Source organism: Syngnathoides biaculeatus, chromosome 3, assembly GCF_019802595.1.
Source record: "Syngnathoides biaculeatus isolate LvHL_M chromosome 3, ASM1980259v1, whole genome shotgun sequence".
In the NCBI taxonomy this organism is placed as follows: domain Eukaryota; kingdom Metazoa; phylum Chordata; class Actinopteri; order Syngnathiformes; family Syngnathidae; genus Syngnathoides; species Syngnathoides biaculeatus.
In genome coordinates, this window is record NC_084642.1 from 36411696 (window position 1) to 36432375 (window position 20680).

The window sequence follows — 20680 nt, forward strand, 5'->3', positions numbered from 1 at the left end:
ACCCTTGTGAGGATAAGCACCTTAGAAAGTGGATGGATGGATGGATGGATGGATGGATGGAGAATTTTCATAAAAGGGCAAGCACGGTTGACTTGTGGTTACTATATCTCCCTGACAGCTGTGAGGTTAGGGATTCGAACCGCAGCTGCAGCCATCATGTCAACCAACTCCTGATCCTGAAAACATTTGTTAGGTTGATGTGTAAGTGAATTTGAATCATTATATGTCAACATGTACCCTGTCATTTGCAGGCAACCACTGCAGGGTTCCCTCACATTGGGAGCTACTGATACATGACACTTGGAATGAAAGTTTGTGTTTCATATATTTTTTTCAGTAGTCCGCATTTTAAGATTTCTTGAAGAAAAATATTGTACTGTACTTTGTTGTGGCAGCACGGTGTCGCAGCTGTAAAGCGTTGGCTTCCCACTTCTGAGGACCGGGGTTCAATCCTGGCCCTTCCTGTTTGGAGTTTGCATGTTCTCCCAGTGCTTGCGTGGGTTTTTTCCGGGCACTCTGGTTTCCTCCCACATCCCAAAAACATGCAACATTAATTGGACACTCTAAATTGCCCCTAGGTGTGATTGTGAGTGCGACTGTTTGTCTCTCTGTGCGCCGCGATTAGCTGGCAACCAGTTCAGGGTATACCCGCCTCCTGCCCATTGACAATTGGGAAAGGCTACAGCACTCCCCGTGACCCTCATGAGGATAAGCAGCAAAGAAAATGGATGGATGGATGGATGGATGGATGGAAGAATAAGTATTTAAATGTGTTCTGTTCATCTCTGGGGCTTGGGGGGCAATCCATCCATTTTCTGAGCTGCTGTTGGAGCCAATCTCAGCTCTCATCAGGCAGGAGGGAGGGTACACCCTCAACTGGTTGCCAGCCAATCAGAGGGCACATAGAGACAAACAACCTTTCACACCTACGGGCAATTTAGTGTCTTCAAATAATACTTGTTTTGGGATATGGAAGGAAGCAGAAGTGCCCGAAGAAAACTCCTGCAGGCACGGGGAGAACACGCAAACCGTAATGGCCATGCCTTTCCTCAACCCGGTGCCCACCTGCTCCAGTGAGCAGAGGCGCCCACCAACAACAGAAAGGGATTTCAATGGAGAGGATAGCGTTCTGACTGGTGAGGACTTTGGTGGTAATTGGTGAATTGACGACACCCTCAGCGTTCTTCAGTCCTGGCGTTTGGACTACCAGCATGACAAGCTTGGTGAAAGAGTTGCACCTTCAGGCGTTTCAATCTGGCCAGCAATAGGATATTTGGATTTGAATTAATTTCTTTTGCCAGCTATTGTCATTTTTTTGGGACCCTAGTTTAGTTTGTTTGTGTAAAGATTATGTGTTGTGTTTTTTAAAATCTTAAAGGGGTTTTGTTTTGTAAAATGATTTGGATTTTTAGTAATTATTTTATTAATAAATGTTCAAACATTTTTGCATATCTATGAGTATTATTTGACTATCCAAAATTACCCTAATTCCTCATGTATAATGTGTCTCATGTATAATGTGTAAAGTAGAATGCGCACCCATAAGTGGACCTAAAAAAAAATCACGAACACCCTTCTACCAATGTATAATGCGCACCACCAATTTGCTGCTCACCATATGCTCAAAATATTGGGAATTATGTGTATTTCTATTTTGCTAGGTTTTGTACTTTGCTTGTACTTGTATTGTTTTTTTTTTAATTGTCTGTACAGCACTCATTAATGATAATCTATGTTCGTGTGCTGATATAGCGGGAATATATATTTTAAGACAGGCCAGCTGTGATGACTTTTATTTTAAAAGGGGCTGCCCCTTGTAGTTGACAATTTCTGTCTTAGCTTAAGTTAAAACAAACTCACGGGTAGCCATTTCTGATGTTTGGTGCAGTACCAACAAATATGCTACACTAAAGATCGTAAAATGGCAAACTCCCGTGACCAGGTCTGGAATCTTAGGTTGGTGGCACACATTACCGTAATACATACGAGGGTCATTCAATAAATAAGCGAAATGAATTTTTCGGTATCAGGACTTCAAATACAGATCAAACTTTTTTTTCTTTTTTTTTTAAACATAGTTTCCTAGCACTGTCACACAGTTTTTCCCACCTGAGCATCAAGCTTCCATATTCCTTCAGCGTAAAGATCTTTGGACTAATGTGTCAGCCAGCCGCTCACAACACTTTTGACTTCATTGACACTTTCAAACTTCGTGCCTCTTGTGAATGCTCTCAAGGGACCAACAGGTAAAATTCCGAAGGAGCAAGTTCTGGGCTGTAAGGGGGATGAGGGAGCAGTTCCCAGCCCAGCTTGTTGATGGTCTGCACCGTTTGGGCTCCTCTGTGAGGCTTTGCAAAATGAAATCTTCTGACTGATGACCCCTTTGTTTGTTCTTTGTCTTTCTTGATCTGCCTCAGCTGTTCACAGTACATGGGACTATTCACAGTGCTTCCTTTCTCAAGGAGTGAAATGATGATTCGGCCTTGCATAATTCAAAAAACGGTGAGCATTACCTTCCACGTGAACCGCTGGGACTTGAACGTCTTCTTCTGTGTCTCATCACGTGTGACCACCTTTGTCAGAAACTCATCACCATCTTTCTCATAGCGGGAGAAACACTGCTGGGACAACTCGACCACTGTTTGTGCTCTGCAGTAAGTATCCTTGCCACCCATCGGCAGCTGACCTTCAAGTAGCCAAGGTCATCGTGGACAATTTTGTGTGCTGTCCCAACAAATAAACTCAAACTCCTTGTAATGTCATCCATTATAAACAGGAAATTATGGTATGTCGTACTAGGGTGGCTCCAATTACCGGAAACAAATTCCTTGTGTGTTGTTTACATACTTGGCCAATAAAGCTGATTCTGATTCTGATAAACCCAAGACAGATATGTACTACATTTTGAAATGTGGATGGGACTTGTCCAATGACTCATTGCTCCTGCAGAAAATGTCTTTCTTTTGCCCCTTGTGTAGAAGTTAAATGTTCATCTTTTTTTTTTTACATTTATATAAATGGGCTGATGTTTTAACATTTGCCATTTTTTTACACATTAATAAATTTGAAATTATCCAAAGTTAATTACACTGAGACAAAAATGCCTCCTAAAAAGAAGGCAACACCTCATCACGAAGATGCTGAACAACACTTTTTTACTCAAACCATTACTGATTACAGTAAAAGCTCCTTAAAAGTACAGTATACAGTATTATCACTGTCAGGCAGAATCCTACAGCATGTCTAAGTTTGGTTGGTGTAACATTTATTCACATATTGGTATTGTTGCTCAGTCCCCATTTGAGTCTCATTTTTACAATTTATTAAACAATCAAAAGTAGGCAGCTTCCTTCGACCATGCCTCAACATGCATGTTGTTTGTTGGGTTTCCAGAAGTGTCCTTTATGGAGATGCAAGGATTCTACCCAATAGCACCAATATGATTCTTGCAAATTTTATATACCTCTGTTCACAACAAGCACCACAACCAGCCAAATGTACATCAAATGTTCAACATACAGACTCCCACCGACTCAGTGATGTTTGTACAAGTGTGCCGAATGTGTGTGGTTCTCTCTGTTTACTACTGTAATTGCATAACACTGAGTGAAAACCCAGTTGGTATGTTTTCATTGACAAGAACATTTGTTAGCAAATGAACGCTCAGTCTGGTAATGTAAAAATTTCACATCATCTACAAAAACAAGCATTTTAGCTGTTTGTTGTGCAACAACAAAACTTGCAGAAGTGCATGCAATGAAGTTCCTCCCACAAATGACATCACTTTTTCGTTAAAACAACTGACAGGTCCACATTCCTACATTCCATTTTCTTTCCAAACTGGTGTGCGTCTGTAGGTGAATATGTGATGTTGATTTTGCACATTAACAAGCCAAATTAACCACAGAACTACATGGAGAGGACAAGCAGTATCAATGATCAAGAACTTAAATTCAGAGGTATGTGTACACTTCAATCATGTAACAAAATAAAAGAGCGAAGATTTGTTGACTGCAAGCAGCACTAACAATTGGATTTATCATTATCGCACTAGTTTCTAAGAGATTATAATAACAGGTGCTGTGTAGTTTTAATCTGAAATGTTCTGATGACACCAAGATTGCTTTGTTGATTGGAAATGGAATGCAAGTATACACTAGGTGCGGACAGTCTGAGTCAACCAGGAATGTCAAGTTGTTCTGCTACATTCTTGCATCCTTTAAACGTGTACACAGACAAACACACGACACCGTTCACACACCAACATCTGTTTTCATTTACAGAGGATAAACTTGCCGGGTCAGAAATCGTACAGGTCTTTGTGTTTTGTATTGACATATTTGGACCCCTCGTGTTCAGCCACTATGTGGTACCCTCGTGTCAAATTTTTCATCCATCCATCCATCCCTTTTCTGTGCCGCTTATCCTCACAAGAGTCACAGGAGTGCTGGACCTTATCCCAGATGTCAAAGTGAAGAAGGCAGGGTACACCCTGAACTAGTTGCCAGACAATCACAGGGCACATCAAGACACACAGCCGCACTCACAGTCACACCTAGGAACAATTTTGAGTGTCCAATTAATGTTGCATGTTTTTGGGGATGTGGGAGGAAACCGAAGTTCCTAGAGAAAACCCACACAGGCATGGTGAGAACATGCAAACTCCACACAAACTGGTCCGGAATTGAACCCGGGAAATCAGAACTGTGAGGCCAACGCTTTCCAGCTGTTCCACCATGCCACCTTCAAATTTTTCAGAATTTTTATTTCAGATGGCACACAGTAATTGTGCTTTGTGAAAGTATTTTGCCCCCTTGAACTTTACAAGCATTTGCCGCATTTCAGGCTACAAACATAAAGATATAAAATACAATTTCTTTGTTGAGAATCAGCAACAAGTTGGACACAATCGTGAAGTGGAACAAAATTTATTGGATATTCTAAACTTTTTTAACAAATAGAAACTGGAAAAGTGGGGCGTCCAATATGATTCGGCCCCCTTGCATAAATAATTTGTGCCGCTACCTATTGTTCCAATTACAGCTGCAAGTCACTTGGGGTATGTCTCAATTAGTTTTGCACATCGAGAGACTGTAATTCTTGCCCATTCTTCCTTGTAAAACAGCTTGAGCTCAGTGAGGTTGGATGGAGAGCATTTGAGTCTTCAGCTCTGCCCACAGATTGTCAATTGGATTCAGGCCTGGACTTTGACTTGGCTATTCTAACACCTGAATACATTTATTTGTGAACCATTCCATGGTAGATTTGGCTTTATGTTTTGGATCAATGTCCTGTTGGAAGATAACTTTCCATTCCAGGTTCAGGTCTCTTGCAGACTCCAACAGGTTTTCTTCCAGAATGGTCCTGTATTTGGCTCCATTCATATTCCCATCAACTTTAACCATTGTCTCTTTCCCTGCTGAAGAAAAGCAGGCCCAAACCATCACGCTGCCACCACCATGTTTGATAGTGTGGATGGTGTGTTCAGGGTGATGAGCTGTGTTGGTTTTATGGCAAACATATCATTTTGCATTGTGGAAATAAAGTTTGATTTTAGTTTCATCTGACAACAGCACCTTCTTCCACATGTTTGGTGTATCTCCCAGGTGGCTTTTGTCAAACTTTAAATGAGACCTTTTATGGATATCTTTGAGAAATGGCCCTTTTCTTGCCACTCTTCCATAAAGGCCAGATTTGTTCAGTGTACAACTGATTGGTGTCCTATGGACAGACTCCCACCTCACCTCATCTGACTCATCTCCAATCTGAAAAATATCCATCGCAGCTACCTTTGGGCATCACTGTCAGAGTCATCATTGATGAATTGGTCCAATTACGGTTCATCCTGCATTGCATCATGAACATCTTGCTCCCACAGTATGTTATCCTCTCTGCCATCCATGGTGTTTGTGAGGAAATATGTTTTGAATCCCGAGTTGTGGTTCAGCAGCGCAGCCTCTAGCCCTCCATTCCATTAGAAATTAGAATTACATTAAATTAAATTAAATTAAATTAGAAATGAGCATAATGGGCACATTTAAAAGAAAGAAAGCATGTTAATTGAGTGCGCTCTCCCGTTTTATTTTTATTGCGCTCATTACGCTCGTAGTACATAGTTTGATAACGACCTGAAGCCATTGAGATCTCATTGTCTTGACATCCGCGCTGCTTCAGGAGGAGTGATGAGACATTTTCTTTTAAAACCGTCTGCACAACTAGCCGTTGTAGTCGACATTTTTTGTCTTTAGTTTAAGTTAAAACAAACTCCCGCTCAGGCGTTTCTGATTTTTGGTGCAGTAGCAACAAATATGCAACGCAAATGATCATAGAATGCAAAGTCCCCCCACCCCTTCCCCCCGATGAGGTCAGAGTCCAGGTTGGTGGCGCACATTACCGTAATTTATATAAATGTGTAACATGGGACATCGAATATCATATCGAAATGTATATGTATACCTTTTTTTTTACCACTCTATGTACCTGTATACAGCTATACAATGCGATTGTATTTTTTTATTTTTCATCCATACCTAAATATAATGCGCTCTATTAACTTTTTAAAAATATTTTTGGAAAAATGTGCACATTATTTTCAACAAATTACGGTACTTCAGGGGCCTGGTGGGGGAGAGCTCCTTTCTCCTCCTCGCCAGCGGTGCGACAGCATGGGCCAGCTAGCCTCGCAGCACGACCCATCTCTACATAGGGTGAAACGGCAGCTAACAGGTTGGAAACGTGGGTAGTACTAAATGGAACGGTCCTTAAATGGTTTAGGTCCTACCTGAAGGAAAGGAGTGCACAATCAACAACAACAAACAAAAGGCAATGACCTATGGGGTCCCTCTAGGGTCAGTTCTTGGAAAGCTCCTGTTCAGCCTGTATATGGTACTGTTGGGTCAAATTCTTCAAAACTTAAATTTTGACGATTATAGCTATGCACATGACACACAGTTATATTTAGCAGTGTCTCCTACTGACGACAGTTCAATTGAGGTATTATGCCACTGTCTAAAGCAGATAAATATCTGGATGAGCCAATATTTTCTTCAACCAAATTACAGCAAAACTGCCAAATTTTTTCGGCAATATAGATAAGAGAATTGCTGTGAGTAAACACCTGGACTCTCTAGTTTTAAAAACCGAAGACCCAGTCCAAAACCTTGGTGTTCTGATTAATTCCCACCTAATTTTCAGCAATCATATCAAATCAATAACAAAAATTCCCTTCTACCATCTGAAGAACATATCTAGAGTGAAGGCTTGTATGTGTCAAGCAGTCCAGGAAAATCTCATCAATGCTTTTATCTCAAGTCGACTTGACTACTGTAATGGTCTTCTGACTGGACGCCCCAAAAAAGTATTAAACAACTGCTGTACATTCATAATGCTGCAGCTCATGTTCTGACCAGAACAAAGCGGTCAGAGCATATAACCCCAATCCTAAAGTCCTTGCACTGGCTTCCAGTCAGTTTTAGAATAGATTTTAAATTTCTGCTACTGGTCTATGCACACAAATGGAATAAGTTGCCAACAGAGGTTAACCCCAAGTGTGAATGCTTTTAAATCCAGGTTGAAAACTCCTCTTTTTTACTCCTTTTTTTAGTATGCTTTTTAGAGTATATCAACTTTTTAATCATTTTACTTGCACTGTACATGGTTTTCATTGTCTTTTTCTGCCATTTTTATTGTTTTTATCCTGTTTTAAATGTTTTATCTCTTTGTTTTCAAATCCTTTTAATCATGTTATGTTGTGTATGAAATGCGCTATACAAATAAATTTGATTTGCTTTGCTTTTGCTTTGCTAATGTGAGCCTCCAACGATATGACACAGATCTCTTATTACGTTCTGAGAGAAGGATTACGTTGTCGGACACGGGCGGAGTTTTTTGTTATTGCTGCTTTCGGACTAATACACAGAAACCATTGATATGACACAGATCTTCTTGTTCATTCTGAGAGAAGGATGACATCATCAGACGCAGATGGGGCTTTTTATTTTTGCTGTTTTTGGACAAGTTGTTCGAGTTTTGGTGAGTTTAGTCGTTTGGCAAGTAACATATGCTATAAACTGTGAGACAAATTAGTCCCCCCCAACCATTATTTTTTTTTAATAGCGCTATACACAACGACCTGTCCTTTAGAACCCACAAAGCTCTCGTCCTTTACAGTTCTGCAATCTTATTTGAACAACAAATTGAGTATTTTGGAAATGTGTGAAGAATTAATCCATCCTCTCGAGTGTTCGAGCAAACTCCAACAATACAACGACCTGGCATTTTGGCTGAAAATAACAGGTAATTTCTTGCCAGGACAATAGGTATAAACCAATATAAACACTCGACCCTGCTATTGCAAAAAATATTACTTCATCTTCCTCAGCACAAAATCCTAGGGAGACTTTCCCTGGAGTGAAATGAAAAAACAATATACGGATGGGTCCATTCCGGATGATTATTTTTGGTTAAAATTAAATTTTATGTTTTCAGTGTCAGTGGCACTTTAAGGTCTTGAATATATGAAAGAAATGCTTATGAAATACAAACCCATTAAGGCTCTGAGATCGACTGTCTTGGGTCAAATAGCAGAGTGCAGAGTCCAAGGCAAAAGGGTGAAGCAACATTTAGCTATTATACTGCACACAAAAGGAATAAGTTGCCAACAGAGGTGAGGTCAGCCCCAAGTGTGAATGTTTTTAAATGCAAGTTGAAAATTCTTTTTTTTGTCTCCTGCATTTTAAAGTATTTCTATTGTTTTAGATGTTGTATTTCTTTGTATTTAAATGTTTTTAATCATGTTAAGTACTTTGGGTTATCTTGTGTATGAAATGTGCTATACAAATAAATTTGATTTGCTTGCTTTTGCTTTAGGCGCAGCTGTAGAGCATTGGCCTCACAGTTCTAAGGTCTGGGGTTCAATCCTAGCCCTGCCTGTGTGGAGTTTGCATGTTCTCCCTGTTCTTGCGTGGGTTTTCTCCAGGCACTCCAGTTTCCTCCCACATCCCAAAAACATGCAACATTCACGGGACACTCTAAATTGCCCGTTGGTGTGTTTGTGAGTGCGACTGTTGTCTGTCACCATGTACCCTGTGATTGGCTCACAACCAGTTCAGGGTCTATTGTACCCTGCCTCCTGCCCGTTGACAGCCTGGATAGACTCCAGCACTCCCGCGATCCTCGTGACGATAAGTGGCTAAGAAAATGGATGGATTGATGGATGTTATAACTTAACGTTCTCAACAGAACGTGATTATTTTTGTGTACACTAGATGTTAGACTTTCTTTATTTGTTTGTTAATTTATTTATTTATTTATTTATTTATTGGGTACATAAAGTTGATGTATCATACTTCAATGTCTCATCTATCACTGCAAATCTAAGTAATGTATACATTGGTGCAAGATGATTCCCTAAATTATGGCATCTGTCCATTTCCTACCAATTATCCAAAATTGGGTTGTAAAGGAGGTAGCAAAGCATATCCACATGAATGGTTCTTTGTCTCGATGTGAATAATGATGTAGTTTAAAAAAGGATGGATGTCTGAATTTTGCTTAAGTCCTATTTCAGCCTCTAACCCTGATCTCTCCTTATAGCTTTCGTGGGTGCTGTATGTCATTGATGGAGCTCAAGGTGTGTGTGGAGGGTGTGATCCGGGTGGTGTGTGGCATATCCCAAACAACTTCTTGTCAGGATGTTGTCATTTCTCTTGCACAGGCAATTGGTAAGCAGTTTTGTGCCGCTTTCTACATTTAAAATGAACTCTTAAAAAATAAAATCCAAGCATGGCTCTTATTGCAACATAGGAAAGCTTCTGGCTGCTAAGTACAAAATCAGCAATTTATTTAAGATGATTAATTATATAACAATTATACAAAACAATATTATGCCAAACAGATGTTATGTTTTTGACAAACTACTGCTGAAACAGTACAGAGTAATGAAATAACTCCAAAAAGTAAGTACTGGTCAAGTTGAGACAGTGCTTCAAAGTATATTATTGCTTTACTGTTTAGGCCTATGTCCTGTATTACAGTGTTTATTTACTTTCCTTGTGTGTGACAAGTAACATTAAAATGATAACTACAAGACTGTCTGATGAGTTAACAAAGGTTCTCTGACAGCAGCTTTTCCATCCTAGAACAGATTAATTCAATTATAATTATTGTACTTGTATGGATTGGATGTACTGTATGTATCGTATAACATTAACTTTGCATTTATTACGCAGGCCAAACCGGCCGTTACATTCTAATCTTGAAATTACGGGCACAGAGAGGCAGCTAGGTGCCAAAGAATGTCCGCTGCAGCATCTGAATAAGCTTGGACAGTTGGCTTCAGAGGTTCATTTCCTACTGCGACGGACTGGTCCCAGCCTGAGCGATCGGCAAGAAAAATCATCCAGAATCATTCACCCTGGTCTGCTCAAAACACAAGACTCAGAGCCCCCTGTGAATTTTCTCGATTCTCACTACCCACCAATGATGAATGGCACTTCCTCCTCCTGCAAAGAGGTGCTATTTAGGCAGATTCTGCAGAAACACAGGATGCTAAAAGTCTTGCAGCTTCAGCTTCAAGATCTGGAAGATGAGATGGAGTGGTGGAAACAAGAAAAGGCATCTGCTAAAATTCCTGGATGGAACTGTGCCACCACAAATGAACTAGACCAACTGGAGCAATGCTTCAGAAATAACGAGGCAGAGTTGATGCAGAATCATTTATGGAGCGAGAGGTTACAGGAAGAAACAGACAGAGAACAAGGTAGAATATGAATACTTGTACTGCAATAATATCTGTACATTTGCTCATTTTATTCAAATAAAATACAGTCTGCATTCATTCATTTTAAACAGAATTGCAGAGCGGCCTACACCAGATCCATTCATCAGTAGATGATTACAGTCAACGCATCGAAGAGCTTCTTGTCCGTTCTTCCCCCGAAAATCGGACCTCAACTCTCGCATCCAGCAGGGAGAACTGAATGACACATTGTCAAGGAGTATGAAATATCTACAAACTACAGTGGAAAGTCGTAGGGTATGAATTTTCATTTCTTTTCCCCTGATTGGAATTACAGCCCACCAAAATAGGTATTGGGTGTCACGATTCAAACCACCCCTGCTGAAGTTCACTGGCATTTCCTCAAATTGGCCGGTGTTAATGTGAAGACACGCATGACTGTTGCTTTTGTTTTTTGAGAGATTCCAGCCAGATTTTATTTTTTTCTAATATAATCTACATCATTCTTTGCGGAAAATTGAGACAATTGAGGTGCTGAAAATTAATCTGATACAGTGTATCTTGTAGGATTTTATTCAGCAGAGCAGTGGTGCGTCACTTGGAGACTTGGAGCCTGTCCTCAGCAATGCTGGCATTAAGGGATGGGTCTGACCTGCTGATGGAATTTATGGTGAATAATGTGTATTGGTGCTCGAAATTTATTCATGTGTAACTCTTTATTTGTATTCGCTACCCCCAGAAGGACCCATGCTATAGTGTTTTTGGATAACGTTTGTAATAAATTAACCCAAAATTCACCAACTATTCAATTATTTGATAGCAACATTGCAGTCTCAGTTTATATCTTTGTTTTGCAACGTTAAAATTGTTCATTATTTTAAAAATGTATTCTGGATAAAACCTATTTTTATATTGCTAAACAGGAGTAGTTACAAGAAAACGGTTTGGTCAAACCTCAAAAGCCCATAAAAGGGGAAACACTACCATCTACTGGCTTCCGTGAGACAGTGCACAGGTTGCAAAAGTAAACGTCCAAAATAATGTGAAAGAAAATATACATGCATAGCTTATTGGCTGGCAACCAGTTCAGGGTGTACCCGGCCACCTGCCCGATTATAGCTAGGATTGGCTCCAGCACTCCCGCGACACTCGTGAGGATGAGAAGCTCAGAAAAAGCAGAGCTTAAGTCCATGAACGGGGTCCTCACGCAGGTCCCCGAAAGTGCAACGTCTTGTTGACTGCATCGTTCCCAGACCTGTTTGCTTGAGGCAAACTCCATATATATATATATATATATATATATATATATATATATATATATATATATATATAATATGGTGGTACAACTAGAAAGCGTTGGCCTTACAGTTCTGAGGTCCTGGGTTCAATCCCGGCCTGCCTGTGTGGAGTTTGCATGTTCTCCCCATGCCTGTGTGGGTTTTCTCTGAGCACTCCAGTTTCCTCCTACATCCCAAAAGCATGCAACATTAATTGGACACTCTAAATTGGCCCTAGCTTTGATGGTGAGTGTGGTTGTTTTTCTCAATGTGCCCTGCGATTAGCTGGCAACTAGTTCGAGGTGTACTCCGCCTCCTGCACGTTGACAGCTGAGATAGGCTCCAGTACTGCCGCGACCCTCGTGAGGATAAGCGGCTAAGAAAATAGATAGATAGATAGATAGATAGATAGATAGATAGATAGATAGATAGATAGATAGATAGATAGAGATAGATAGATAGATAGATAGATAGATAGATAGATAGATAGATAGATAGATAGATAGATAGATAGATAGATAGATAGATAGATAGAATAAAAAACACCTCACCTCAATCTTTGTATCTGTACACATTTCTTTAAACAACCAAGTGAATTGGCTACTGTGGCAGGCAGTTTGTGTTTGGTTAATTGTGTAAATTATAACGTTGCTCTTGTGGCACCATTTGAAGAGGGCTTGGGCTTACTTGAAAGATAATGCTCACCGACGGGTTTTAATGTAATTAACAGCTTCCTTGTGGCCATTATTATCAAAATACTTTCCAAGGTCGTAAAATACAGGCTTTACTCCTTTACACAGCAACCAGAAGGAATATGTGGAGCATTGTGTGAACCATTTAATCCAACCTGCATATTCGCCTGTCTGCGTTACTCACACTGTTATATGCTGTCCATGTGTTTTCCTTTTTTTTCTTGGTGGTTCTGCCATTTTTAAGACAATTGCTCGTAGCTTAAACCAATACAAAACTGGATACACGTCCATTATACACTTCTGCTGAAGAAGAGCCGTTATATGTTTTCTTTATATCTCGCTGCCATTAAATGATGAACAAATATACATTATTTGTTGTAAATATTATTATGACCAAATGAGTCAAATTTAACTATTAGGAGCTCTCACTGCACACTGGTTGGGAATCATTACCTAAAACAAAACAACCTCTCCAAATGTTCCAAATTTTTCAACTGGCTAATCGAAAATAATGGGACCGGAAACAGGGATTCTTGATCTGATAAAAGTAATAATTTTATAATCAGCCAGTCAGCAGTATCGATGGATGTGAGTTTCATGTACCGACTTACAGTGTAGACCGTACACATTTTTAACTAAATTTCAGTTGTACAAATTACGCCAAAAAAGTGTACCACTTGACAGGTCTGTACATGCAATAGACATACTCCAGTGCTTCCTTAATATTTAAAACAACTGTATTTACAATAGTGCATAAATGCTTATTCAGTGTAGTTCACATACCAATTTGTCCAATTCATGTCAAAACATCCATAAACAATACAGTACTTGGGGACAATATATCGAAGACGCCATAGAAGTAGGTGCTATTTTAAATTGCATACTCTGTTCTCAAACGTCTCCGTTCTTGAACAAATCGGGTTTTTTGAAAATGTTGAGATATTTTTGCTTTTGTTTTCAAACGAAAATCGGTACTCGAACGCCTGCGACAAAACCCGGAAATAACACATCGCGCATGACCCAACCAGCTGACCCACGACACGCGTTATTATTGTGAATTCGAATGCAATGCGAAAACCCCGGAAATAACATAACGGGCGCGGCCCGACCAGCTGATCCACGACGGGCGTTGTTATTGTGAATTTGAACGCACCGCAAAAAAAAAAACGGAAATAACATAACGCACGCAACTCAACCAGCTGATCCACAACGGATTGTGGTTGAGAACCGAGGTTGTACTATATATACATAAAATCCCCACACCCACCCCAGTCCGTCCGGTGGCCATCCAGGCCACCCAAAGCAAGGCACCCGGCCGAGCAGATTAGAAGGTCGGCCAGGACGCCAAGCACCAGGATCCCCATGGGGCAACTCGGGTGGACTTCCTCGAGGAGGAGCCTAAAGGCATAGCAGGAACCAGACTGGGGCAGTTGACAGCAACGGATGAAGGCTTTCCAAGGTGGGGTCGTGAGGTGGCTGTGGTCCAGGTGTTGTCCCTGAAACGGGCGGCCGTGGAGGTGTCACCGCCGAGAAGGGCGGCCGTGAATTGGTCGCTGCCAAAGCAGGAATGTGAGGCGGCCCTGGAGGGGTCGTTGCTGGGACAGGAACGTGAGGCGGCCGTGGAGGGGTCGCCACCGGGACAGGAACATTAGGTGGTCATGGAGGGTTCGCCACCACCGAGACGGGCGGCCATGGAGGGGTTGTCGCCACCGAGACGGGCAGCCATGGAGGGGTTGTCGCCACTGACACGGGTGGCTGTGGAGGGGTCGTCGCCGCCAACTCGGGCAGCTGTGGAGGGGTCGTCACCGAAACAGGAACGTGAGGCAGCCGTGGACAGGTCGCCGCCGAAATAGGAACGTGAGGTGGCTATGGACAAGTCTCCGGCGAAACAGGAACGTGAGGTGGCCATGGACGGGTCACCGCCGGAGCAGGAATGTGAGCCGGCCGTGGACTGGTCGCCGCTGAAACAGGAGCGTAAGGCGGAAGGGTCGCCACCGGGATGGGCGGCGGAGGATCGGTCGCCGACGAGGCGAGGGCTTGGTCATCGAGCGGCCGAGGATCGGTCGCTGCTGAGGGATGGATGGAAGTCGGCTGTGGCCATCGCTTGAACAGAAGCCATAGTCCGCTCTGGCTTGGTCACCGGCGAAACGTGGGAGAATGTCGGCTGTGACTTGTTCGCAGAGCACCCTACTTGGGCATTTCCTCTGCCCGCCATGCGGAAGAGCCAGATAGATGACCAAACGGGTTCCCCAGAAAGGCTCAGAGGAATAGGACTTGGACTCGGAGGACAAAGGCACTCGGGACCAGGAAGCCTCACCGGGAGAGAAAATTCAAAGCCATTGTCCAAGTCAGAATCAGGCAGCCGGCCATATAAATTTAGGTCTTCCTCGTAATCTGAAATATCCGAGTCCAGCGGGTCGTGGTCAGGAAGTGATCATGACACGCAGACGGTGCAGGTGACAACAAAACAGAGCCCATTCGGATAGGGAGTGCATGGTCCTCAGGCTGGGAGGCAGACTAGTGGCGTGCCCAACTGCATTGCCGACGACGCAGCGTCTTCCCTGCTGGGGCCTGTTGTGGCCAGTTCGTTCTGTCATGGACCAGCGACATCGGGAGGAACCCAAATGCAGGACTTCCAGTCAACGGCATAGTGTTGACAGTGGCTTTATTCCAAAAACAGTGTCAGTACCAAAAGGCAGTTCGAAACAAAGCAGAGGCACAAAATCGCTAGACTAAAGGCAGGATCCAAAACATGAACGGGGTCCGATGACTATTGAGCAAACTAAGAAGCATAATAAGACGTGGGCTTACTAAGAACTTGGCAAGACGTGGATAAACCAAAGGCCACAGATTCGGTGTGACAAGGATAGCTCGACACTAACTTACACCCAGTAGTGGAGTGTCTCAGAATGCATTAAATGCAAAGCAACGACTGGCAAATGCCAGGAACAAAACTCCAACTTAAATGTCTGATCTAATTACAGTCAAAATGACCAACAGCTGGTGACAGATGACAGAGGTGGCACCGCCCAGAGCAGGGGATTGGCCCTGCCACTCAAAGGAAGCACCGCCCACGGCAGTGACCAAGCTGACCCTTTTGTTGGCCACGCACACCGTGCAGGTGTTGACAAACTCTCTTACGTCCCTACCCAGGTTGGGCCACCGGAACCGGTGTTCGATCACCGAGCACGTCTTTGTTATGCCCGGGTGGCAGACCATCCTATTCGTGTGGGCCCAGTTAATGACGTCCCCCCGCAGAGAAGGCACGAAGAAGAGCAGGAGGACAACTAGCAGGGGCCTGCGTGTCCCTCAGGTCCCTCTCTACCGCCCAGGTGAAGCCAGACATGAAGCACGCCTCAGGCAAGATTGGAACAGCCGCCGGTTCCTCGCGATCCCCCTCTTGGACCCGCAAAAGCGCATCCGGCTTGCCGTTCTTGAACCCTGGGCGGAAAGACAAGTTGAAGCGAAAATGGGTGAAGAAGAGAGCCCACCTGCCCTGACGGGAGTTCAGCCAATTCGTGGTCCTCAGGTATTCAAGGTTCTTATGGTCGGTGAGGACCACGAACGGGACCTGCGACCCCTCCAACCAATGCCGCCACTCCTCTATGGCCATCTTGACTGCCAGTAAATCGCAATCTTCCACGTCATAGTTCCGCTTCGCTGAGGTCAACTTTCTCGACAGAAAGGCACACGGGTGGATCCTCCCGTCCTTGGTGCTTTTCTGTGACAAGACTGGTCCGATCCCCGAGTCTGACGCGTCCACCTCAACTTTGAACTGGCGATCCGGATCAGACACAATGAGGATCGGCGCGGTGGTGAAACTTGCCTTTAGTTTGTTGAAAGCCTCCTGACAGATCTTGGTCAACTCGAAGGAGCTCTTCGGAGAAGTGAGGGCGTGCAAAGGGGGGGTAATGGTGCTGAAGTTCCATATGAATTTTCTGTAAAAGTTCGCGAAGCTGATGAACCTCTGCACGTCCCTCCTGCAGGCGGGAGTGGGCCAATGAAGAACCGCGTCGACCTTCCTGGGATCCATCCGAATCTCCCCCTACTCCAGGATGAACCCAATCATATGAGCGGTGCGGCAGCAGGGATTTTGCTTTACTCTCCGAAATAACCTCCTTCAGATCGTGATAACAAGCAAGTACCGCAGCTATTTCCGGAGCGGTACCCGGCTCCTCCACTTGTACAGGTGCAACTAGTATTTCCCCATCCTCCCGGGCAGTGCAGCACCGCTTACGGCAGTCCTCACCCCACGTCTTAATCTGGCACGTGGTCCAATCAATATGTGGATTATGCTCCTTGAGCCACGGGCCTCCCAAGATGATATCACTACTTCTGGAATTAAAAACGTGGAAACTGATACGCTCTGTGTGGGCATCCAGAAAAGTAATCCATAATGTCTGAGTACGGAGGGTCACACGGGAGAGAAACTTTCCGCTGGTGGCGCATTGCGGAACCGCTGAGTGGAAAAGGTCGCCACGCTCAACGCCTCGACCACTCGGGGGTTGATCAAATTAGCATCCGACCCTGAGTCGATAAATGCCGATACAGTACATGAATGGCCCTCCGTGCCGAGAGTGAGTTGAAGGAGTGAGCGAGTTGATTTTGCCGCGGTATACCGGACACTCACCGGAGTGGAGATCCTGGGGCCGGTGCGCTTCGGTCGGACTGAGCACTGGGTGATTAAATGTCCCAAACATCCACAGTAAAAACAACGTCCCTCTCGCCGACGATGCACGTCTCCTCCGCAGGACCGCCGAGGCCCTCCACTTGCATGGGTTCCGTCGAGGAAGGGAGAGTAGATGACAGGGAAACAGTCGGAATGGGTGCTCCCTTCTCCTCTTCGGCCACTGCGTCCATCTGTCCCTGGACGGCGAGCCTTTGGTCGATCTTGAGGGGGGGAGGTCCACGGTGATGAGGAGGCCGCGGATTTGCGGGGAGAGCCCCTGGAAGAAGGCGTCGTGGAGGGCGTCCTCATTCCAACTGCCCGGATCCGGAACTCAATGGCGTAATCTGAGACGCAACGCCGGCCCTGGCATAAGGTCATGATTGACGCAGCTGCGTTCCCGCGCCGCGTACTGGAATACCTGCGTAAGGGCGCACACGAAGGCTGTCCAGGAGTGACACGTTTCTAAGCTGCGGCTCCATTCTGCCGTTGCCCACGGCTCAGCCCTGCCCATGGTCGCATTGTGCAAGGAAGGGCTTGACGTTCCCCGAGTTGCCCGAGAAACGTTCTGGTCAGGAGAGAGGTGTAATGCTGGTGCATGGAACCTCCGCAGCGGGTGGCGCAGGCGATATGAGCTGAACCGGGCCACGCTAGCTTGGGAGGCTAGCCACAGCTCCAGCCGTGCTCAAATCTCACGGAACCTCTGATTCGTCACCTGGAGAGTAGCCTCCTGCTCGACCAGGCGCCTGCCCTGGATTTGCAGCGAGCGGCGGATGGCCTCAGAGTCGGCTGGGTCCATGTTTTGGCCAGATCGTTCTGTCACGAGTGAGGCTCGACGGCGGACCCAAATGCACGACTCAAGAGGTAAGCAGGCAGTACAGAGGAGGTCTTTATTTGTGCTGAGGTCAGTTACCAGCAGGTCAGTCCAAGAAAGCAGAAGTACTAGTAGTGGCAGGCTTACAAGGGTGGTCAGGGGACAGGCGAGGGTCGGTACACAGGAAATCGATCAAAGAAGGCAGAAGTGTCAAAGGAGTCAGGCTTGTGGGATCGGTCGGAGATGAGATTCGACGATCTGGCAGAGGACCAGTCGTCCCCGGGGTCCTATATATACAAGGGTTCATCAGATTGTATGAGGCGCAGGTCTGCGCCTCCCAATCAGCTCGTCACGCCCAGCCAGGACTGGAAGGCAGGGAAATAACATGGATGACCTTCCTGACGCAACCCACTGCATTTATCCGGGCTTTGGACCGGCCGAGAGATTGCACTGGCTTTCGCCCCATAGAGCTGCATTGAAATATTCACCCCACCGATTCACACCCAAGTCAAGGTCAGCAGTGCCCCATCTCCACTATACACAGTGTTGGTAGTGTGCTGCTTCCCATTCTTCTTGAAACGATGGATGGTAGACCAGAATTTCCTCAAAGCCATCCAGAAATGATTCTCAGTGGCCTCACCAAACTCCTCCCAGGCCCGAGGTTTTCTTCAGGGACAAAACGGCTCTATAGGATTCATTTTTCAGATTGACAGCATGCCTCACTGCTGTATCCACCTATGGGTTCTGTGATTGCCACCACGACAGTCACTGACTATATTAGAGCCACAGCTCCAGTTGGCTGAATCGAAAACAGGTGCGGAAAATGGTCCACTGTGACTCAATGTCCCACACCTCCCCTGAGACGTGGGTGAGGTTCTGCCAGAGGTGGGAGTTGAAATTCCTTTTGACGGGTGTTTTTGCAAGGTATTCCCAGCAGACCCTCACAATACTTTTGGGCGAGGCATCTTCCCCCACTGTCCAAGCCAACTCACCACCAGGTGGTGAGCAGTTGAAGATTCCGCCCCGCTCTTAACCTGAGTGTCTAAGTCCAGAGTAGCCGTAAGTCTGATGAAACAACCATAAAGTCATTCATCAAATGGTGGCATAGTGTGTCCTGGTGCCAAGGGCACGTTTAGACTCCCACTATGCCTGAACATGGTGTTTGATAGTGACAATCCATGATGAGCACAGAAATCCAAAAACAAAATCTTATTCGGGTTCTGATTGATCAGGTGTGAGTTGAGGGGGCTGCAATCCTTCCAATCACACTCTTCCAGGCGTCACTGTCATTGCCCACGTGAGCATTAAAGTCCCTCGGCACAACGATGGAGTCTCCAGTTGGAGTGCTCTCCGGCACCCCCTCCAAAACTACTCTGAACTGCTGTTTGGTGCAGAGGTACAAACCACTGTCCCCACATGCAAAGGCCGAGGGAGGCTACCCTCTCATCCAACCAGGTGAGCCTGAATGTACTGGCCCCCAGACTGTAAGTATACACACGTCTGCTCAGCGGCTCTCACTCATTAGGCAGAACTTCTCAATCTTACAACCAGCCTCGGGTTCCTTGCCTCTCAGAGAAGTGACATTCCATTTCCCAAGAGCAAGCTTCAGTAGCCGGGGATTCCGAGTTCCCTGCCTTCAGCCACCAGCCAGCGTGCACTGCACCTACCCCTATGGCCCCTCCCACAGATGGTGAGCTCATGGGAAGGAGAATCTATGTTACCCTTTCAGGCAGTGCCTGGCCAGGCCCCAGGGTTGCAGGCCTGGCCACCAGACGCTCGCCTTTGAGCCGCATTTCCAGACCTGGCTCCAGCCGGGGGCCCCTGTGATACGCGTCCGGGCAAGGGAAACCTACACCCAATTATTTTATTCTTCATAGAGGTCTTCAATCCCTGCTAATCTGGTCCCTCACTGCTGATCTGTTTGCCATGGCAGACCCAGCCAGGGGCATGAAGCCCCAGACTACTTAGCTCCTAGGAACATTGGGACACAAACCCCCAAAAACATGCATGGCAGGTGATTTAAGACTGTAAATTGCCCGCAGCTGTGAAAGTGAGTGTCAATGGTTATTGGTTTTGATGTGTCACCTTACGTCCAAAGATAGCTGGGATAAGCTCCAGCATGCTCGTAACCCTAGTGAGGATAAGTGGTTCATAAAATGCATACAGTAGATGAATTGATTGTGATATACACAAATAAAAGAGTAAAAAAAAAATCATCAAGACTGGAGCAGAGCTAATTTGAATGTCTGCAATAATAAAGATCCATCTCAATTTGTAATAACAATATAAGTTCATGTTCAGAAACATAGTGTTGATGTAGTATGTATGGATTGTAGAATACATAATACTTACATAATTGAGGCCACTTTGTGTAAGCCAATTAAATACTTACCAGCATGTTCCATGTTCACTGCTATTTCTGACGTTATATTATGTCTGTCTTGCAATGTCTCACCTGAAAGAAGTAAAAACTCTTTTAGAACACCTTTAAAC

General features: G+C 44.7%; 1 protein-coding gene and 1 long non-coding RNA gene across 2 annotated transcripts; one reads left to right on the plus strand and one right to left on the minus strand.

Moving 5' to 3' along the window:
* Positions 1 to 3856: 3856 nt before the first annotated feature.
* LOC133498013 (ras association domain-containing protein 8-like) lies at positions 3857 to 11864 on the plus strand. Its single transcript, XM_061814357.1, has 4 exons — positions 3857 to 3959; positions 9595 to 9722; positions 10230 to 10759; positions 10852 to 11864. The coding sequence occupies exons 1-4, from the start codon at positions 3936 to 3938 to the stop codon at positions 10977 to 10979; spliced, it is 810 nt and encodes a 269-aa protein (XP_061670341.1). The 5' UTR covers positions 3857 to 3935; the 3' UTR covers positions 10980 to 11864.
* On the minus strand, positions 10269 to 20640 carry LOC133498014 (uncharacterized). Its single transcript, XR_009794159.1, has 3 exons — positions 20580 to 20640; positions 10478 to 10578; positions 10269 to 10374 (listed from the first exon to the last, which is right to left on the minus strand). It is a non-coding gene; the product is annotated as an uncharacterized LOC133498014 (long non-coding RNA).
* Positions 20641 to 20680: the final 40 nt, after the last annotated feature.

What these genes read in the sequence shown, in the direction of transcription:
- LOC133498013 (XM_061814357.1), top strand. Translation starts at nt 3,936, where the DNA reads ATGATCAAGAACTTAAATTCAGAG. An exon ending in TCAAGAACTTAAATTCAGAG is followed by an intron (nt 3,960 to 9,594) that starts GTATGTGTACAC and finishes CTCTCCTTATAG; the next exon opens with CTTTCGTGGGTGCTGTATGT. An exon ending in TTCTCTTGCACAGGCAATTG is followed by an intron (nt 9,723 to 10,229) that starts GTAAGCAGTTTT and finishes TTTATTACGCAG; the next exon opens with GCCAAACCGGCCGTTACATT.